The sequence below is a fragment of the Sceloporus occidentalis genome, unplaced genomic scaffold (assembly GCF_023333645.1).
Source record: "Sceloporus occidentalis isolate IW3139 unplaced genomic scaffold, rSceOcc1.0.p SCAF_2, whole genome shotgun sequence".
NCBI classification, from domain to species: Eukaryota; Metazoa; Chordata; class Lepidosauria; order Squamata; family Phrynosomatidae; genus Sceloporus; species Sceloporus occidentalis.
In genome coordinates, this window is record NW_028316982.1 from 246,108,456 (window position 1) to 246,127,653 (window position 19,198).

The window sequence follows — 19,198 nt, forward strand, 5'->3', positions numbered from 1 at the left end:
CTAGGTTTGACAAATTCCTAGCTTCAAGAATGCCTCAAGGAATATATCAGCAGCCTATTTCACTATGGAGGAAAAAAAATGGCAGTAGGCCAAACACATTCTATAATGGGGCAGGTGACTGTTGGGAGTTAAGGGCCTGTTACAGACTGCCAAAATAAAGCTGCTTCGGTTCTCTTTGGAGGTATGCTGTTTAAATGATGCATGCATCCTAAGAATCCGGAAGCTGCAACAAAGCTGCACCCCAGTGCTTAGGAATGAAGTATGGCTTTGGCATGACCTCCGGACTCTTAGGACCCATGCATCATTTAAATATAGCATACCTCCAAAGAGACCCGAAGCAGCTTTATTTTGGCAGTCTGTAACAGGCCAAGAGGACCACATTAGAGCTCCAGGGCACCTTGGAGGATTACAATCATCTGCTGCATCCCTCGTGAAAACATTCCTCACAGAACATGGAGGGAGAAGGCAATTTTGCCATTTTTTAAACTTTCCTGGTTGTTTTTGGTTGAGGAAGGCCTTTTTCACAATGGGGAGTAATGAGAGCTCATCTCTAGTTTACCTCTCCCTTTTTTAAAGGCATCTTTTCAGCCAGGCAAAAAAAAAGATGGCAAAATTGGCCCCACACGTGGGGATTGGAGCTAAAAATGAAGAGGAGGATTCACAAATGTTTTAGAATTCTTGGGAGGGGGGAACCAGACAGGACAAGTTCTGCATGCAACTCTCAGGCTCTACTTTGCCCATCCGTTCTGTAGCATAGTGGAAGTAGATGGAGAACCTATTAGGAGCCTGCCCCATTCTGTCAAAAATGCTCCTATATAAAGAAATCAGGAAAACAAATGCAAAAAATGAAATTGTAGCCCTTTAAAAACACTGAAAGATATTCACATTCAGTTTCATTCATAAAATAAATGAACACATCTAGAAACAGATTTTTTTTTTACCTTCACATTTTCATGGATTGATTGAAGCTGTGCAGCAAGAGCTACAAATGTCTGGTAAATTTTCTGCATAGCCATGGATAAATCTGTGAGATATTAAAATTTGAGAAATTATATCACACTGCAATATGTAAATCATATTAGTATCAACACAAAACTCAAATAAATAAATAAATAAATAAATAAATAAATAAATAAATAAATAAAATGTTTTGTTGTATAAGTTACCATCAAGCTATTCTGATCACACAAAATCAGTGAACTTTTGTTGCTGTTCTGTGCCTTCAAAGCATTTTTAACCTATGACAATCCTACGGTAAACTTATCACAGCATTTTCTTGGTAAGACTTGTTCCAAGAGGTTTTTGTCAGTGCTTCCCTTTGAGGCTAAGATAGTGTGACTTGCCTAAGGTCACCCAGTGGGTTTCCATGGCCGAGCAGAGATTTGAATCCTGGTCTTCAGAGTCACAGTCCAATGCTCAAACCACTACACCACACTGGCTTTCACCAATTTAGAATATGCCAAACCATGCTGGAGGAAACTCAAACTTAGAAAATAGGTAATATAATATTTTTGCTACTTTATGTCATATTACCCTAAAACGAAACTTACTGCATCAGAAAAAAGCAATCACCTCAATAAATCTGCATATTTGGAAGAGTAAGCATACTATAAATCCTTCAGCGTAGTAAAGAATACTTTATTGCATACTAATGTGTGAGCAGTATGCTATGCAGGTTCACTGTTCTACAAGCTCTTTACCTGCAGAACATGGATGTGGGAAATCCCAGGAAAACTCACCAGAATAAAAAATGCTTGGCACTAGTGGCAAAAGGGCATACAAGACTAGATAACACTTTGGCGGTTGTTGTCCTTTGAATGTGCAAGATCACTATATATATTCAGGCCAATATATTAGGATTTTTTTTGTTTGTTTTCAATTTAAAAGGCTTGTGATGGTGTTTAGGCCCAAAATTAGACCCCAAACAATTTCCCAATTCCTTCTACTGACTTGCCAAAATCTGAACAGAAATCCTTGCATATTACCAAATGATAAAAGACACTATATGATGAAGCAATTAATAAAATATATGAGAACACTCATTTTTACCTTGTGGAGTTATATGTGAATTATTTGCTTGGGTGGCAAGATGGTTTTCCAGTTCTTCAATTTGTTGCCTGTACTGCTGCAACTGTACTTCAAACTGCTCTATCAAGATCCTGAAGTAGCTAAATTAAGTATATTTTAGAACAATTAATTGATAGATGCAATTTCTTCCCATAAAAAAGTAAAAGATAGGAAGGTAACTGTTCTGCTTTTCTCTCATCCTCTCTTCTTTATTCATCATGCCCTAGATGTAAGCTAGTAGGCTGACTTCTCTTATTTGCTACTAATTTCATGAAAACCTCAGTCTTAATGGGTAACAAAAATGCTTTAAATCAAATGAAGCCTAGACGTACAATTTCAACACACACTATTCCCCAGCACTTGGGAAAACTGCATCTTCTTTAATCAATGCCTATTGACAAGCCATGTCACTGGAACCTAATTTCTCATGCTTCTCTCTTGTATGAAAAACTGAACAGCATCTATGAGCAAAAAAACATCTTCCATATGAAAAAAATAGCACTTTAGTTCTGGCCTGTATGAAATATATAGTGGGGCCTCCTTGTCTGCAGACTTGCCATCTGCAAATTTCACCATCCATGGATGGCAAGCCTCTGGTAATCCCCAATGGCAGAGCACGCACATGGCCATGCAGCCATTAGGGACAGCCCTTGTTGTCCCCAATGGCTGCACCGGCATAACTGTGGCTGTTCCTAATGATGGTGCGGCTGCATGCATGCGCCACAACTGGGGACAGCAGGACTTGAGCTCCCATAGATTTTGGTATCTGCAGGGAGAGAAGCCTGGAACAGATCTCCTGTGGATATGTCAAGAAGTAAACTGATATTTATGAAATCTCAGACTAAAATAAATTAGTCTCAAATACTGTTTGACTCCTTCATTCCCAATCCATCCACTCCCTTTTAAATAGCATGTAGTGTACGCGTGTACATTATAGACACAATCTCTAAACTTGTACTTACTCTGCAGGTGCTGTATTTTCATGTTGAAGTCCAGGAGGAGTTTTCTGTGTCCTTAATGCTATTTCAGCATTTTTAAGTTCCTGCAAGAGATCATGCACATTTTTGTGTGATAGTTAGATTTCCACATAAAATAAGCCTGTTTCAGGGAACAATATTCTCCCTGTAGCTAAGTGATTATCCTGAACAGAAAACTTCCTCACATGTTGAACTGATTTCCTTTCCATTGTTCTAGTAATTAAAAGAGAAACAATCAATTCCACCTTCAATAAAGCTTTTGGACAACGTATTATGTGCATCTGGAGGAAGCATTCATTATAAAAGTATATGATGAGCCAGGGTGGTGCAGTGGTTTGAGCACTGGCTATGACTCTGGAGACTGGGGTTCAAATAGAAACCTACTGGGTGACATGGGACAAGGCATATTCCCTCAGCCTCAGATGAAGGTAAAGGCAAAACCCCTCTGAACAAATCTTGCAAAGAAAACCCCATGATAGTCACCATAAGTTAGAAACAACTTGAAAGCACACAACAAAATTCTAAATAAGCAAGACAAAGACATAACACGGCAAAATTCCAAATAAGTAAGACAAAGAGATAAACACTTCATATAACTTGGATGAAATCCACAGCACTTAACTGTGTAATTTAATAGTTTGCCCAGAATACTTCATAAACATACTGGGCAGAAAGAACCAGTTAAACCTAGGGAATTTCACAAGAAAGTCCCAAACCTTAGCAGAGCAGATGCAACAGTTAGTCACCATGTTAGAGCATATCAATTTATATTAAATTTTGGAGTGTGTGTGGAATTCACTTTGACCCCAAGCTGACCTCCTAGAAGCACTGCCATTTCTCCAAAGCAGAGATGTCATGTAGGCAGCTTGCAAAGAGTAGGAGCCCTAGAGACAAGGACTGGAAATTCCCCACAGGAAGTTTGGAAGTTGCTAGACAAGAAAAACCATCTCCAAAAACCAGTACAATACTGGCTGTTTGTTTTCAGCCTCACATCTGATGGCCCATTGATTAAGTCAATGGTCATCTATTCATCTGTTTGCCTTGCTTGATTGTGTTCAGATCCAAGTGCCTTGGCTAAGTCTATTCTTCACCTTGGTTTAACAAAAGCTCAGGTCTTTATACCCTTTGTCTTGGCTGCAGCTAAGCCATTAAGTTCATAGCTAGAAATTGTCTATATAAGCCTCAGTCTAGCACACAACTATATGCTATATATTCAGAATACAGCCTGGCTTCATGTCAGACCGGCCATTTCCCCCCCATGTTTCGGCAGTCGTGTCCTTTCATCATCTACATTCACATCTGGTTCCCGAAGAAGCCTTTGGAAGTAAGTATCTCCTGTACATTTGCCTCTCTCAACTCTCTCTTGAATTTCCCTCCTTTACTTTCATTAAGAACTGCGTGTATGCACGTGCCCTTTGCTGTGTGTTTGTTTTCCCCTTTTAATAAATATTTAGACTTAATTGGAGCAGTCTGTTTCAGCATCATCTCACAAAGGAATTCTTGTGGACCTCTCGTATACATCACAGGACAAGGTCTCACGAGGATGTTGTTAGGACCCTCCCTTCTCAGCAACTGAGCTAAATTCAGAAATTCCCCTAATCAGATCCTTCCTAACAACCAAAAGACGAGTTTACCTGAGCAGTTTCCACTTTCAATTTATCAATATTAAGAGTATTTCTCTGTAATCCACTGGCAGCCACTGATAAAAGCTGTTTCAAAGCTTTGATGTCTTCCTGTACTTTAAGCATTGCTTTAGAAGACATTCGACTGATTTCCTCTTGAACCTGCTTCTGTTCTTTTACAAACTTCCTAGGAGGGGGGGGATGCAGAAATAACAAAAATGAGACAATATATGGTAAAACAGAAAACCCCAGTTTTACTTGAAAGTGATTTTACTGGGCAAGACAACAGGATTGCCTCCTACAGAATTTGTAAAATTGTAGGATACAGAATCTGTGTTAGCAGAATGCTCACAGCTATAAGAATTCAGTATATCAGCAAATAAAAAAGTTTAATGAATTAAGTCTTTTATTGAATCCAATATCCAACTTATATTTATATTATTTTAAATATTTAAATCTCACTTTTCTCCTGATAATGTGAGCAAGGCAGCTAACATCATATTTAAAACAGTACAAGTTAAAAAAAACCATACAAAATCATAATAAAAGTATAAATATAGGATTTTAAAAATTAAACACTATGAGTTAAAAATCAAACCTTAAAATTATTAACATGCAGTAAAAACTATATAAAACTATGTCCAAGAACTGAGAAAATACTTACTGAAGATTTTCAACATCTTGGCAAATTACTGGAGGTAGATTTTCATCTTTTAGTGCTTTACTATCCCTGTGAACAGATAATGTTCATGATACTGTCAAATGGAAGCCACAGCTTTTACTTAACATTCTAACAATAAAGAACTGCATAAAGCCTGTTGACAATCACAGATAACAAAGTAGCACAACTAGGAGTTTCAAAAGCCTTTTCCTTACCCATCTCCTCCTTATTTCACTCAAATTTTTCTTTTAAAGAAATGAGAAATGAGAGTCAAATATAAACAGATTTAGAGCTCTATGTTCCTTCCTGGAAACTATGGGTGCATCTCCACTGTAGAATCAATGCAGCTTGACACCATTTTAAGTGCTGTAGCTCTATCATATGGAATCCTGGGATTTGAGGTTTACAGGATCTTTGGTCTTCTATGCCAGAGTGCTGGTGCCTCACAAAACTACAAATCCCAGGATTCTGCAGGATGGAGCCATTCCAGCTAAAAGTGGTATCAAACTGCATTATTTCTACAGTGTAGATGCACCCTATAACTAAGCAGAATCCCCATCACCTTCATGATCCTAGCTTATTAGGATTAAAATTAAACCTAATCAATATAGCCGAATAAGTATTTCTGTATGCTTTAGAGACACAATCCAACAAACAATTCTGTAACTACAAATTGATACTTACTCTGCTCTTGTTCCTGTTTTGTCACCTAGAAGAAAATATTTTTATTAAAATTGAGAAGGATCTATTGATTTTTAAGCATGAAAGTGTCAAAAGAATAGCCGCTCTGATAGCCTTTTGGCTAAAGAGCGGGGTATAAATATGATTATGATTATTATTATGACTATTCCAAAAGGGCTTATTCCCTTATCAAATACAGTGGGAAATTGCCCCCTAATGCGCCAAGAAGAAAAAATGGGGGATGCAGTTGTCCAAGGTTCCTTGGAGACCAAATAGTCCCCTAGCCCCCAACTGTTGCCCACACCTGATATAAAGGCTAAACATCAACAGATTATAGACTATTCCAGGAAAGAGGACACTTTAGCAGAATCAGGTTTACGGAATTGCATACATTCCAGAAAGGTGGTTGTAAATATTCCCAGTGCTGTTTCTCTGCCATCAGCCATGTGTTAGAGGGTGATCTGTTTAAATTTAGGACTCAGAATACCAATTAAAAAATAATCCAGGTGATACCCAAGATTGCATCAAACACAAACAAGCATTTACAGTGACTCATGAATACTCATAGCCAGCAGAAAGCCCACAATAATTTAGTGGGCTCTCAATATCCACAGGCTTGCCATCCGCAGATTTAAACATTGGCAGATGGCAAGCCCCACTGCATTCAATGGGTGCGTGTGTCACACCCACCATTAAGGACACTGGGACTTGAGGTTCCTTGTTTTCCGTTATCTGCAGGGAGGTCCACAATGGATCCCCTGAGGATAAAAAGGGTGGACTGTATAATACTGAAGTTACAGTGTTTTTAAAATTAGTTTCAGGACAGATTATTTTCTCTTTCCCCACTGTTTAAAAACACAGCACAGCTGCTTCTAATTCAATCTGCTTGACAGATGGTCATAATATAGTTTGGTGGATTTTTTTAAAAAAAGAAAGGAATTATTTTAAATATTTTAAAATACGTAGTACACACTCTGTTCATTCTGTAATGCTCTATAGACACTGTAATGGTTACAAATACTGTAACAGAATTGCCCATGCAGTATTAGATAACTGTTACTAACATTGGGGGAAAGAAATGGGTTGTTTCAGAAGGAATTCACTGTGCTCCTTAAAAGTTAAAAGACCAAAACTTCTATAAAACATCATTCAATGGTCATGCTTAGTAATTAATCTCAAAGCACACATCTTGTGAGTCCTGTTAAAACTTACTCTTTTTATCTGAAGAACTACTGAAGTCTATGCCACCAAGACCTCCATTAACTGTAGCAGCAGGTGCTGCAGCTGTTCCAAGAGTCAAACCAAATACATTCTGCCCAAGCCCTGCAAACAATGCAGCAATTGTTATCTTACTGTCTTCATGCATCCATTTCAAAAAATGAGTTATAACATTAGTTTTAAAGAAATATAGTGCAAGCAATGAGAACTGAAAACTATATATCACATATGTATTGAATGGGCTATCCCATTGTGCAGAACTTAGAAACATTTTGAAAGCAGTATGAAAGCAATATATCTTGCAGCACAACTCTACACATGCCTATTCAAAACTTTCTGAGTTCAATATAATATAGGTGACCTAAACACAAGCACATTAGATTTAGAGATTATTTAATAACAACAACAACAACAACATTTCTTACCCACCTCTCCCCAAGGCTGTAATTAATTTAAATAACTGGATAGTTAAGATATCAAAGAAGTCACCTGTTGTAGATGTGCTTGCGTTGGGGAATAGTGTCCCTCCTAAACCAGCCAAGGCTCCTCCCAGAGAAAGGCCTGTGGATGCACTTGTGGTTGGTGCAGCTGTGCCTCCCAAATTTAACGTAAAGCCAGAAGATCCTGAATTTTAAGCAAAGATGTAATCATTTAAAGAGGTACTTGTCCTCACAGAACAGTGCATATGGATCCCACTGCAACAAGTTGGAGTAATGATATGCCTCTTCAGATTTATTTAAAGCAACTATTCTACTAAAGTTCTATTACTGGCATGAAATATGGAAAATCCTTAGCACATAATCTTGAGGCTAAAGCTGGCTAAATGTGATGCATGGTCTTTAAACCTGCACTTTTGTTTTAGGATTCCAATAACAATGAGACCGGTTTCTCTATTTTGAATCATGTTGGATGAATAGGCTTATGATACTATCGGTGAATGGGAATACAGTCATGATATACCACCACTACACATCTTCAAAGGAAAATCATAGAATTGTAGAGTTGGAGGAGACCACAAGGGCCATCCAGTCCAACCCCCTGCCATGCAGGAACTTTCAATCAAAGCATCCCCAACAGATGGCCATCAAGCAATAGGATCCCCAGACTGTGTTGTATCAAACTATTTTAACAGAAACCCTCTTTGCCATTTTTATCAGAACAGCTCTGATCCATCTGAGATACTGATATCTATATTGGAAAGAAAGGACCTGAGCACAAAAACATTATTGTCTCACCTGCTGCTGGAGCTGATGTTAGGGCAGAAGAAAGTGTGAGACCAGTAGAGGTAGAGGTAACTGGCAGAGCAAATGGTGTAGCTGATCCTGCAGGTTTGTTAAATGCTAAACTAAGGCCTGCGGTAGAGGCAGAAGTAGATGCAGGTGTGCCTACAAAGGAACAATTAAATTTCAGTCTTGTTTTGATGCTTGCCTTCACTGTTTCATTTAAACTGGATGGCTTTAGTCAAATGTAGATGTTACATTCTAAACACTGCTAGAGAACTATACACAGCCTATGAAAATTGAGGAGAAACTGAACTACATTTCCCCCCAGAAAAATTATTTAACCACTGTGAAAGCTACCCTGTCCAGGTTGGCCCTTGATTTCCAGTCTTTGGGCTCCTATCATTCACCTTATCTATTTACCCTTAAGATCCCTCCCTAGATCTGGCACTTGGGCCTCAAGGTGATTTCTATAGTGGACAAGTGGCTGCATTAATCACTGTACAGTCGCCCCTCTGTTTTCACAGGGGATGCGTTCCGGAAGCCCCCCCTATGAAAACGGAAATTCACCCATATTCAAGCCCCATTGGCTTGAATGGCAGTGTGCGCCATGGGCCCATGTCCCATTTTGTCCCCCTACATTTACCACCTGCGAACAGGCAAGGGCTGCGGACTTCAAGTCTGTGAAAACAGAGGGGCGACTGTATTCAGTTTGATAAAGCATGAATAGTTGTTGAGTATTAAATTAAAAACATTCAGACAGATGTAGAAAACAAAAACAGTAAAGATTATATAACAAAATAAGTGTCTAGCCTTAGGCTGGTTCCACACATACGGTTAGCACCTCCGTTTCTGACAAAGTAATACTTCTACCAAAATTCTCTTCACATTTTCAGTTCCCATCATATCTTATTTAGATCTCCTTCATTTTGCTCTTCCTAATTAGTATTATCTAATCCTTTAACAGAAAACCCTTTAAGTTATATTCTTTCCTCCACAGGCCCCTCCACTCACAATATGCCATCAGCTGTGACTAGCTGGCTCTGCCCAAGCTTGCTTAGCTTCTTGCTTCAAATATTTTCTTAAAGATGTTGAAATCAGTGACCAGTATTATGGATAAAAACAATTACTAGCTTCCAGAAAGCCAAAGTTACCATTTCAAAATAAAGTTTGAGCCCACCATGGGCCCCTGAACACCCCTGCATTTTCCTGAGAGTGAATAAAAATTTGGGGGGAGATTCTGAAAAGATCTGGGGGTGTAAAAATAGCCTCGAGGCAAAAAAGTGTCCTAGAGGTTGCACATGGCCCATCAGCCACATTTTGTCCACCAACAGTTTAGACACAGCTTCTATGAGAGTACAAAAAGCAGGAGCAGCAGATACCTTGTGCCTCAAATGCCAACTAACAGCAGCTATTCTAGCAAGTTGTTAGAAGGTCATTGTACGCATTAAGATTATTTTTCTTTCTCTTCTCCCTCCGCATTCCTTTTCTCTTCTGTGCTATGTCTTAAAAATGTAGTGCACAATTAAACTAGAATTAACTGCCACAAGATATAGGTGTAGTTGCCAACTTGAACTTCAGAATTAAGAGGGAATCGATAAATTAATGCAAGAGAGAGCCTTAAACAGAGAAAAGTCAGGATGGCTATATACCAACTCCACAGTCAGAATGCTTCTATGCATCGGTTTTTGAGGAACCTACAATGGAGGGTGCAGGTTTCTCAAAAGCAACTAACTAATAACTGTTAACTAAATGTTGGAACAGATCTGCTGCTGATCTGATCCAACGTGGCGGTTCTTATGTTCTAAGGACATTACCTCACTACTTTAAGAAGGGAAGCATACCAATTTGGCATCATTTCTTCTCAAACTTTTCCCCATGACAGTGCTTTGGCAATCAATGGTTGCGTGATGTGTTTTCCGCACTGTCAAATACACAACAGCCCTGTGCTTCGAGAGCAAGTGTGTGTGTGGGGGGGGGGAGTGATCCTGGCTGCCAACACTTTCCTGAAGCTGACTGCTGTGTGAAGGTGCACACAACAGCTGATTTCAGGGAGGCACTGCAGAAGTGATTGATGCAAGGGAAACAGGGGAGAGGAGGGGGAGCAGAACCACGCCCGCTCACACCATGTGACTGCCTGAAAAGCCAAACTGCAGTGGAATGGGCCTAGTGTACTAAGGCAGAAATGGAATAGTAGTGAGATTGAGAGCCTAGTGACATGTTTCACCCATCAGTGAAAAGGTGCGCAGTAAGGTAAGGAATGCAAGGCAGCAGCATGATGGACATGACATTGTGTGATAAGTACTGGCCAAAAACACACTTTGTTAAAATCCTGCTTTTTAGCCTGACATAAGTGTCCTAAGACTGTAAACCAGAGGACAGGGACTGTCAAATACATAACTTGTAAGTCCCTTTGAGATTTTTTTTTTTTTTTTTTTTTTTTTTTTTGGCTAAAGAGTGAGGTAGAAATACTCTAAATAATGAAAACTGAGCATTGCTACTGCAAATTATGACTCCAGCACCATGTCAACTCTGGGGTCTGCATACAATTACAGATCACACACTGTTATAAAATTTCCTAATACATTTTTTACTTTAATTTTTTTACCATGACCACCGCTTGAGAAAATGGGCATATTAAGTGACTGTAACACAGTACCATCCTAAATACCATCAACCCACAGATCCCATCTAATCTTGGAAGTTAAACAGGGTCAGCCCTGGTTAGTACTTGGAAGAGACATGAACAAATACCAGGTGCTGTAGGCTACATTTCAGAGGAAGGAACTGGCAATCCACCTCTGATTATTCCTTGTCTTAGAAAATTCATAGGGTCACCATAAATCAACAGGTGACTTGAAAACATACAACATACTATCCCTTCTGCAGCCACAGTCAAAGTTTACCAAGCATACCTCATTTCTCTTCATCTTTATCTTTTCATTTCAGAATCTAATCACCTCATTTAAAGAAAAATGAAAACTAGCATTGAATATATCTTGCTTACCTAATGTTAATCCTGTAGCAATGGTCGTTGCTGTTCCTGAATAATATGACAGAATAAATCCAAGTTAAATTTCATTGCTGCTTGCCTTTCATAGTTTTCACTTCTTGCAAAGTACCAAATGCAAACTCTTCAACTAGTAATGTTAAATAACCCAGTGTGTTCTTTTAAAAAGAAAATGAGGTTTTCTAGGGAGCAGCAAGGCTTCCAACATGAAACAATGACTGCAAACAAGTCATTATTTATAAGGAAATATCACTGTAATGCATGCAATGATGCATTTGTAACCTGTAATGTATTTTGGAATAGTTTTGCCTAGATTTCCAAAACTAGGGAGGAAACATCATTGCAGACTTCATCACCAGAAGAAGAAGCCCAGGGAACTACCAGTTTTTCTTCGGAAATACCACAAATTCTTTCTACCCATCCCATTTAGACCTCATTTGACAGACAATCCAGTTACTGGGGGCTATCTCCATCTTTAGGCCTACAAATCATCTTCATATTTCCCAGTCTCAAAAACTGTCACCTCAATTTGTACTGATAAAGATATGTTCTAGATATGATCTAGTATGGATCTGGAAATTGTTTTGTTGTTTTGTTTTTTGTTACACCTTTGTTTAGGCAACAATGAACATAGTATTTCTTTAGGTTAATATCTGAAACTGGAACTTTATTTCTATCCTTTTCTACTACAAAAAAAATTCACTATCATTCTTAAAAATACAGTCGCCCCTCCATTTTCGTGGAGGATCCATTCCGGACCCCTCGCAAAAAAAAAAAAAATAAATGGCAATATTCAAGCCCCACTGGCTTGAATGGCAGTGCCCCATTTCCCCCCCCCCCTCCATTTGCCGCCTGCGAATAGGTGAGGCACACAGTTTGCAAAAATGGAGGGGTGGCTGTATAATACATCTACAGTTATATCCAGTTTTATTAATATAAAACTCATCCCACCTCTTCTGACCACTTAATAAGAAACCCATGTGTTTTATCTAAGGGTAGATAGAGCTCAAAGTAACAGCTCTATTTTATATATTCTAAATAAGCATTCAGCTGCTATTGCTTCTGTGTCAATAGTCTTGCCTGTTTGGCAACAGAAAAGCAGGATATAAATAAATTATTATTATTATTATTATTATTATTATTATTATTATTATATCTTACAGACAGTCCCTGATGCAACATGAAACTATGATCACCTACATGGTAGCATTCCGATTCTGAGAAACAGACACAAAAAAATGAAGACAACTGGTAGTTCCTAATTTGACTGACTACAATTTCTTCCTCAAATTCATCGTTAGACTGTATGTGGACTTCAGCACTGCCAATCTGCCACTCCTGCCTTTTGTACTGTCTTATGAGACACAGTTTTTGTTACCTTCAATTGGCATAATACAGGTATTGTCCTAATTGCAATTCTGGAACTTTTCTTAGGCCAACAAGGTTACTTTTACGTTTTGGGTGAAACAGTTGCATTGATTATTTTATTAAGAATAACTGTCAAGTTTTTAAACTCTGTATAGACAAATGGCATTCATAGCCCAATTATGCAATGTTATCAATGGTCTATACATGCCTTGTTCATTTCATGTTTTGCTATTAATTTTCTTTATTAGTGTCAGTTCACTTTGACAGGGTAGAAAATACAGCATGCATATTTACCTGTATTAGCCCCTCCTAACGTAAAACCAGTAGTAGGCTTTGCACCAAAAAGCCCAGTCCCGAAACCCACAGAAGAAGCTGTTGTTGTAGTAGCAGTAGCTGTTGAGCCCAATGTCCCAAAGTTAAGTCCTCCAGTAGAACTAAATTAAAAAACAAATAGGTTAAATATAACTCACAGATTCAGTGTTCCCATTTCTACACTACAGTTGTATGAATCAGTATGAAAAACAAAACTCAAACACCTCTAGCCCACATTTAAATACAGCAATCAGATTTACTTTTGAGGGATTTTGATCCTTTTCTTTAGTATTTACAGTACTATATATACACTATGGCCTAGAGTAGATTCAATTAATCAAAAGCTGAATGACAAAAGCTGACATCTTTCTATTATACAGTGGGTCCTTGTTATTTGCTGGGGTTTGATCCTCAAACCCCCCATGGATAACAAAATTCATGGATACTCAAGTTCCATTAAATACAATGGGATAGCAAAATGCTGTCTCTTATATAAAATGGAAAATAAAGGTTTGCTATTAGGAATTTATACTTTTTTGAATATTTTCAAGCCGTGGATGCTTGAATCTGTGGATAAAAAATCTGCAGATAAGGAGAGCCAACTGTAGTCCAAGGGTTAGGAAATTAATCTGAGAGATATAGCTGAACATCTTTCCTACCATCAGTTTTAAATAATTACAAGAGTAATTTCACTTGTTTTGCTTTATTAATTGCCATGTATTTTGCTATTTAATTTGTCGATGATGATTTGCTATTTATTTTTGTTTTTGTTATTTGCTGCTATTGTTGATTTTTATCTTATTTTATTGTTATTGTTCAATATGCTGCTATGCTACATCTGTTTTTTTAATTTCATGCTTATTGTTATTGCTTTACTTTGTATTATCCCTCTGTTGTAAGCCACCCGGATTCCCGGTGATTGGGTGGCATATAAATAAATCTTCTTCTTATTATTATTATTATTATTAATGCCGAAACTGAGCTTTTTAAAGATTACCCCCCCCAAAAAAAAGCACCATGTCCTTGAAATCGTGCAAAAAGGAAGCCAAAGTGGCCAGCAGGTTGCATCAACAGAGGTACAGTGTCAAGATCAAGGGAAGTAGTAGTCCAATGCCATACTGCTTTGGTCAGACCTCATCTGGAGTACTGTGTCCGGTTCTGGGCACCACGGTTCAAAAAGGATATTGACAAGTTAAAACGCAGCCAGAAAAGAGCAACAAAGATGATCAAAGGTCTGAAATCAAGCCTTATGAGGTACACCTTAGGGAGTTATGTTCTGGTAGGAAAAGGGAAGACTAAGAAGTGATAGGAAAGCTATCTTTGGCCTGATACAGACAGGCCAAAATAAAGCTGCTTTGAGACATTCTGCAAGTATGCTGTTTAAATGATACATGCGTCCTAAGAGTCCAGAAGCTGCACCAAATCCAGCTTCCAGACTCTTAGGACGCATGCATCATTGAAACACCTTACCTCCAAAGTGAACTGAAGCAGCTTTATTTTGGCCTGTCTGTATAGGGCCTTTAAATACCTGAAGGGATATCATGCAGAAGACGGCGCCACCTTTTCCCCTGCTACTCCTGAGACTAGAACATGGACCAATGGATTCAAATTCCAAGAACTAGTTAGCTCCTGCAGCCCCTTCCAACTCTAAGATGCTATCTCTTTTATGTTTCACCAAAGGGGGAAAACTTTAGGATGGCGTTTGTGTTACTGGATAAAATAGCATCTGTCTGATGGCTTTATTTTAACCGCTGTGCCTACTTCTGTTAATTAATTTTTAGAGCCAGGAGCTTGTTTTCTAAAACTACAACCTCTGTGTGCCTTCCTGCAAAATCCTCTTTGCCCTCTGATATTACATAACCAAAGAGCCAGCAAGAGATGCCACGCAGATTGATTTTGAACTTTTATAAGGGATGAGAATGGCCTGAGTTTCCGCATTCCCCGAAGGCATGAGCAGCCAAGGGTCAGCAACCTTCTTGCTGAAGAAGCAGAACACAGAGCAGCCTGGGGAGCCCTGAGGTTTCTTCTGGAAGACTGACAAGGAGGACCATACAATCCAGGCGATGAAGTCAATCCCTGCTAAGCAGCAAAAGGGATGGCTTGAAGCTGCATCTACACCGCAGAATTAATACAGTTTGACACTGCTTTCACTGCTGTGGAATTCTGGGATTGGTAGGTGAGATATTTAGCCACAACGAATTATAAATCCCAGGACTCCATAGGATGGAGCCCTGGGATTTGTAATTCGTTGTGGCTAAATAACTCTTTGTCTCACTCTCTGCTATGGAATTCTGGGAGCTCCGCTCCGCTCTGGGCCCCACAACAAACTCCAACTCCCAGAATTCCATAGCCTTGAGCCAGACAACGAGTTAAAGCGGGGCCAAGCCGGGTTATCTCGGCCCCCAATGTTTCCCTATGGGCGAGTATGGCTTCCCTGCTCTCACCTAGGAGTGGCCCCGAAGGAGAAGCCCCCTCCGCCGCCTCCTGCTCCAGCGGGTGCCGTGGCGGAAGGCAGAGTGGCGGCCCCGAAGGAGAACCCCGCCGACATGGCCGGGGAGCGGAGCGTGCGAGGGATGAGGCTAAAAGCTCCTCCCAGAAGCGCCAGGAAAAGGCCCCGGGCCTATCCTTGCCGCCTCTTCGCTGAGAGGAAAGCCGCCATTTCCAGCTCTCTCCGGCGGGAAGTTCAAACGGGAGCGGAGACTCCGGAGCTCTGAGGCGGCAGCCAGGGGAAAGCGGGAGGTGGGCGCCAGCCTTTTCTTTTTTCTCCTCCCCTTCCTGCGCATGCGCGGCAGTCGCGTTGCATTCTGGGAGAGCGGCCTCCTCCTCCCCTTTTTGTTGAGCTGCGACGCTCGAGTAGAGACCGCAGAGATAAGAAAAAGAAAAGTATAGATAGCCACCAGGAATGGTGACTTCCGGGTTCGTTTCGGGTTCCTGCAGCCACATTGTAGGAGTGATCCACTTTGGATGCAGCCACAGTGCAGGAATGGTCCACTATGGATGGTCCACTTTGGATGCAGCCACACTGTAGGAATGGTCCACTTTGGATGAAATCACATTATAGGAGTGATCCACTTTGGATGCAGCCACACTGCAGGATGCATCTATACTGTAAAATGACCCACTTTGATCCATGATCCACTTGGGATGCATCATTCTACACTGTAAGAATGATCCACTTTTGGCTGCAACCACACTGCAAAAGTAAACTACTTTGACACCACTTTAGCTGCCATGGCTCAATGCTATGGGATTCTGGAAACTAGGTTGTTGGTGACAACAGAGCTCTCTGATAGACCAGGCTGAATCCCTCACCAAACTACAAATCCCAGAATTCCACAGGATGGAGCCATGACAAATAAAGTGGACTCAAACTGCTTTATTTATGCAGTGTGGCTACATCCTTTAACTGCCGTGGCTCAATGCTATGGAATCCTGGGAACTGTAGTTTGTTGTGGCACTAGAGCTCTCTGACAGAGTAAGCTAAATGTCTCACAAAACTACAGTTCCCAGGATCCCGTAGCAATTAACCACGGTAGCTAAAGTGGTGTCAAACTGGATTAAAACAAATTAAAAACATTAATAACCACAAATAAAAAACACATTATACAAGGCCTATGATGGAGTGCAGCTTTTTACCTCACTGCATTGTTGGTCTTGCTGGTCTTAGAGCCTCCCCTCCAGAAAAGTCCCAGATCAGTAAAGTCACTCTTCTTTGACATTGCTGATAGAATTGGTCTTTTCAACAAGCAGCTTCATCTGTCAAAACCGAAATGGACAAATATTAAATATTTTTTCAGCTAGTTGGCAGAACAGCCTTTCCCAGGCAAGCTCCTTTGTTGCCCCAAATGCTCAAAGCCCTAAGTGATTGGCCAGGTGGATGATGTCACAAGTATCCCAATGTACCAATCAGAGCCTTTGGGTCCCCTTAAAAGCCACTGGGTAACCTTGGGCAAGTCACATTTTCTCAGCCTCAGGAGAAGGCAATGGCAAACTTCCTCTTGGCAAGAAAACCCCACAATAGGCTTGCCTTAGGGTTGCCATAAGTCAGAAATGGCTTGAAGGCACAGAACAAAAGCATGGACTAATTTATTGTGACATTTATCTTGGATGGATGATTGGGTTAGATGCAGGGCTAGTCTGTATAAAATACTGTATATGCTCATGTATAAGTCTAGAAATTTAGGTCAAATAATTGACCCCAAAAACTGACTTGACTTATCCATGGGTCAAAGTAAGCACTGTATCTCAACTGTTATTAAAAAGAAGGAACCATCTCCTGGTGAAAAGTAAGAGTATAATATGTGAAGCACCGACCCCCGCTACTCTCTCATCCATCTAGTCTTAAGAGTAAGCACAAAGTTATGTCTGTTGGAATTTTATAAGTTCTTTGACATTATTTTGCTTTGCTCCATCCTTCAGATCCTTTGCTATATGCCCCTAAGTTTTACCGTTGACTTATCCATGGGTCATAGCAAAATCCATAATTTTGGACCCAAAACTTGCCCTCGACTTATACATGAGGTCGACTAATACTTCAGTATATATGGTAAAAAGCCAGGCCAAGCAGGGTTTTGACAACTGGTTGCTGAGAGAGGTGTGTTTTAATTTACCTGAGTTTTTATATTTTAACATTATATTTATTTATTCATTCTTACTGAATAAAGGAAAATAGGTTATATACAAACGTAATAAATCAATAACTAGGGTTGTCAGACCCTCTTCTACACTTCTCAGGAAAGGTTGCCAGTCAGAATCATCTCTGATCCTGAACTTTTGCTTAGAAGCCTCAGGGCCAGGGTGACCAGATATCCTCCTTTCCCAAGACATGCCCTACATTTCAGTCTTCTGTCCAGGAGTTCCAAAATGTCCTCCATTTAAATGATGCATGTGTTCTAAGAGTCAGGAAGCCATGCCAAAGCCACACTTAGGAAGTCCTTAGGAATGGATCATGGCTTTGGCGCGGCTTCCGGACTCTTAGGATGCATGCATCATTTAAACAACATACCTCCAAAGTGACCCGAAGCAGTTTTATTTTGGCCTGTCTGTATGGGACTTAATATACTAAATAGATGGACCCCCCTGGAGATTCTATATAAATTGACGGAACAAATCGGTTAATCCTTGCAAACTGTGATCTGCAGTGGAGATTTGCACACAGCCCTTTGTTCTTGCTCAGAGCTGAACCCACTAAAACTGGAAAATTTGCATCCCTTTTTCCCACCTGAAGAGGTTGCAAGCTTTCAATGCTCCATGGGCTTCTTCTTCAGGGAAGATGTTACAAACCAAACATTTGGGGGGGGGGGGAATTGGGAGATGTTAGTCCGATGCCTGCATGTTGTTTCAGTCGTTAGTAAAGATGTTATGATGGGCATATCTTTTGCAGGCAGGCTCCTTCTCCTTCTGGCCATGTGCCCATGTGGCAATATATAATTACATCTTGTATAATTATATATGATGGGATTCAAGGTGGGTTACAATATATATACTGTATATTGTATAATTATATATAATGGCATTCAATATTGTAACCTGCCTTGAATCCCATTATATATAACTATACAGTGTGTGTGTGTATATATATATATATATATATTGTAAACTGCCTTGAATCCCTATATATATATATATATATATATATGGACCCAAGGTGGCTCATAGTTATAAATTTATTTATTTATATATTTCCAGGATTTATATCACACACACACACCCATATATATATATATATATATAATTATAGAGTTGGAAGAGACTTCAAGGACCATCCAGTCCAACCCCCTGCCATGCAGGAACTCTCAATCAAAGCACCCCGACAGATGGCCATCATCCAGCCTCTGTTTAAAGACCTCCAAGGAAATCTTTAAACATACACATATATCGTAACCTGCCTTGATTCCCATTATGGGAGAAAGCCGAGATATAACTCCTGGAAATAAATAAATAAATAAAAATTAAAATGCGTGAGCCGCCTTGGGTCCCTCCTGGGAGAAAGGCGGCATACAGATGGATGGACTGGTTAAGGCTTCTGTAAACCACTTTTTAATTGAGCGGGTCCTCCGGCC

General features: G+C 39.8%; 1 protein-coding gene across 3 annotated transcripts in view; it reads right to left on the bottom strand.

Moving 5' to 3' along the window:
* Positions 1 to 15,951, bottom strand: part of LOC149319926 (nucleoporin p58/p45-like) — a 32,390-nt gene extending 16,439 nt beyond the window's left edge. For 2 of the 3 annotated variants that reach the window (XM_089512601.1, XM_089512603.1), the window contains exons 1-12: positions 15,581 to 15,951; positions 13,119 to 13,258; positions 11,454 to 11,489; positions 8,462 to 8,611; positions 7,716 to 7,850; positions 7,221 to 7,331; positions 6,012 to 6,036; positions 5,331 to 5,396; positions 4,679 to 4,853; positions 3,030 to 3,109; positions 2,050 to 2,168; positions 942 to 1,024 (exon numbers count right to left, since the gene is read on the bottom strand). In XM_089512601.1, coding sequence (XP_089368727.1) covers positions 942 to 1,024; positions 2,050 to 2,168; positions 3,030 to 3,109; positions 4,679 to 4,853; positions 5,331 to 5,396; positions 6,012 to 6,036; positions 7,221 to 7,331; positions 7,716 to 7,850; positions 8,462 to 8,611; positions 11,454 to 11,489; positions 13,119 to 13,258; positions 15,581 to 15,684 — 1,224 coding nt within the window. In that variant the 5' untranslated portion in view covers positions 15,685 to 15,951. The remainder of the gene's footprint in view (positions 1 to 941; positions 1,025 to 2,049; positions 2,169 to 3,029; positions 3,110 to 4,678; positions 4,854 to 5,330; positions 5,397 to 6,011; positions 6,037 to 7,220; positions 7,332 to 7,715; positions 7,851 to 8,461; positions 8,612 to 11,453; positions 11,490 to 13,118; positions 13,259 to 15,580) is intronic. The other variant, XM_089512600.1, reaches the window with a different exon arrangement.
* Between the last annotated feature and the right edge of the window lie 3,247 nt (positions 15,952 to 19,198).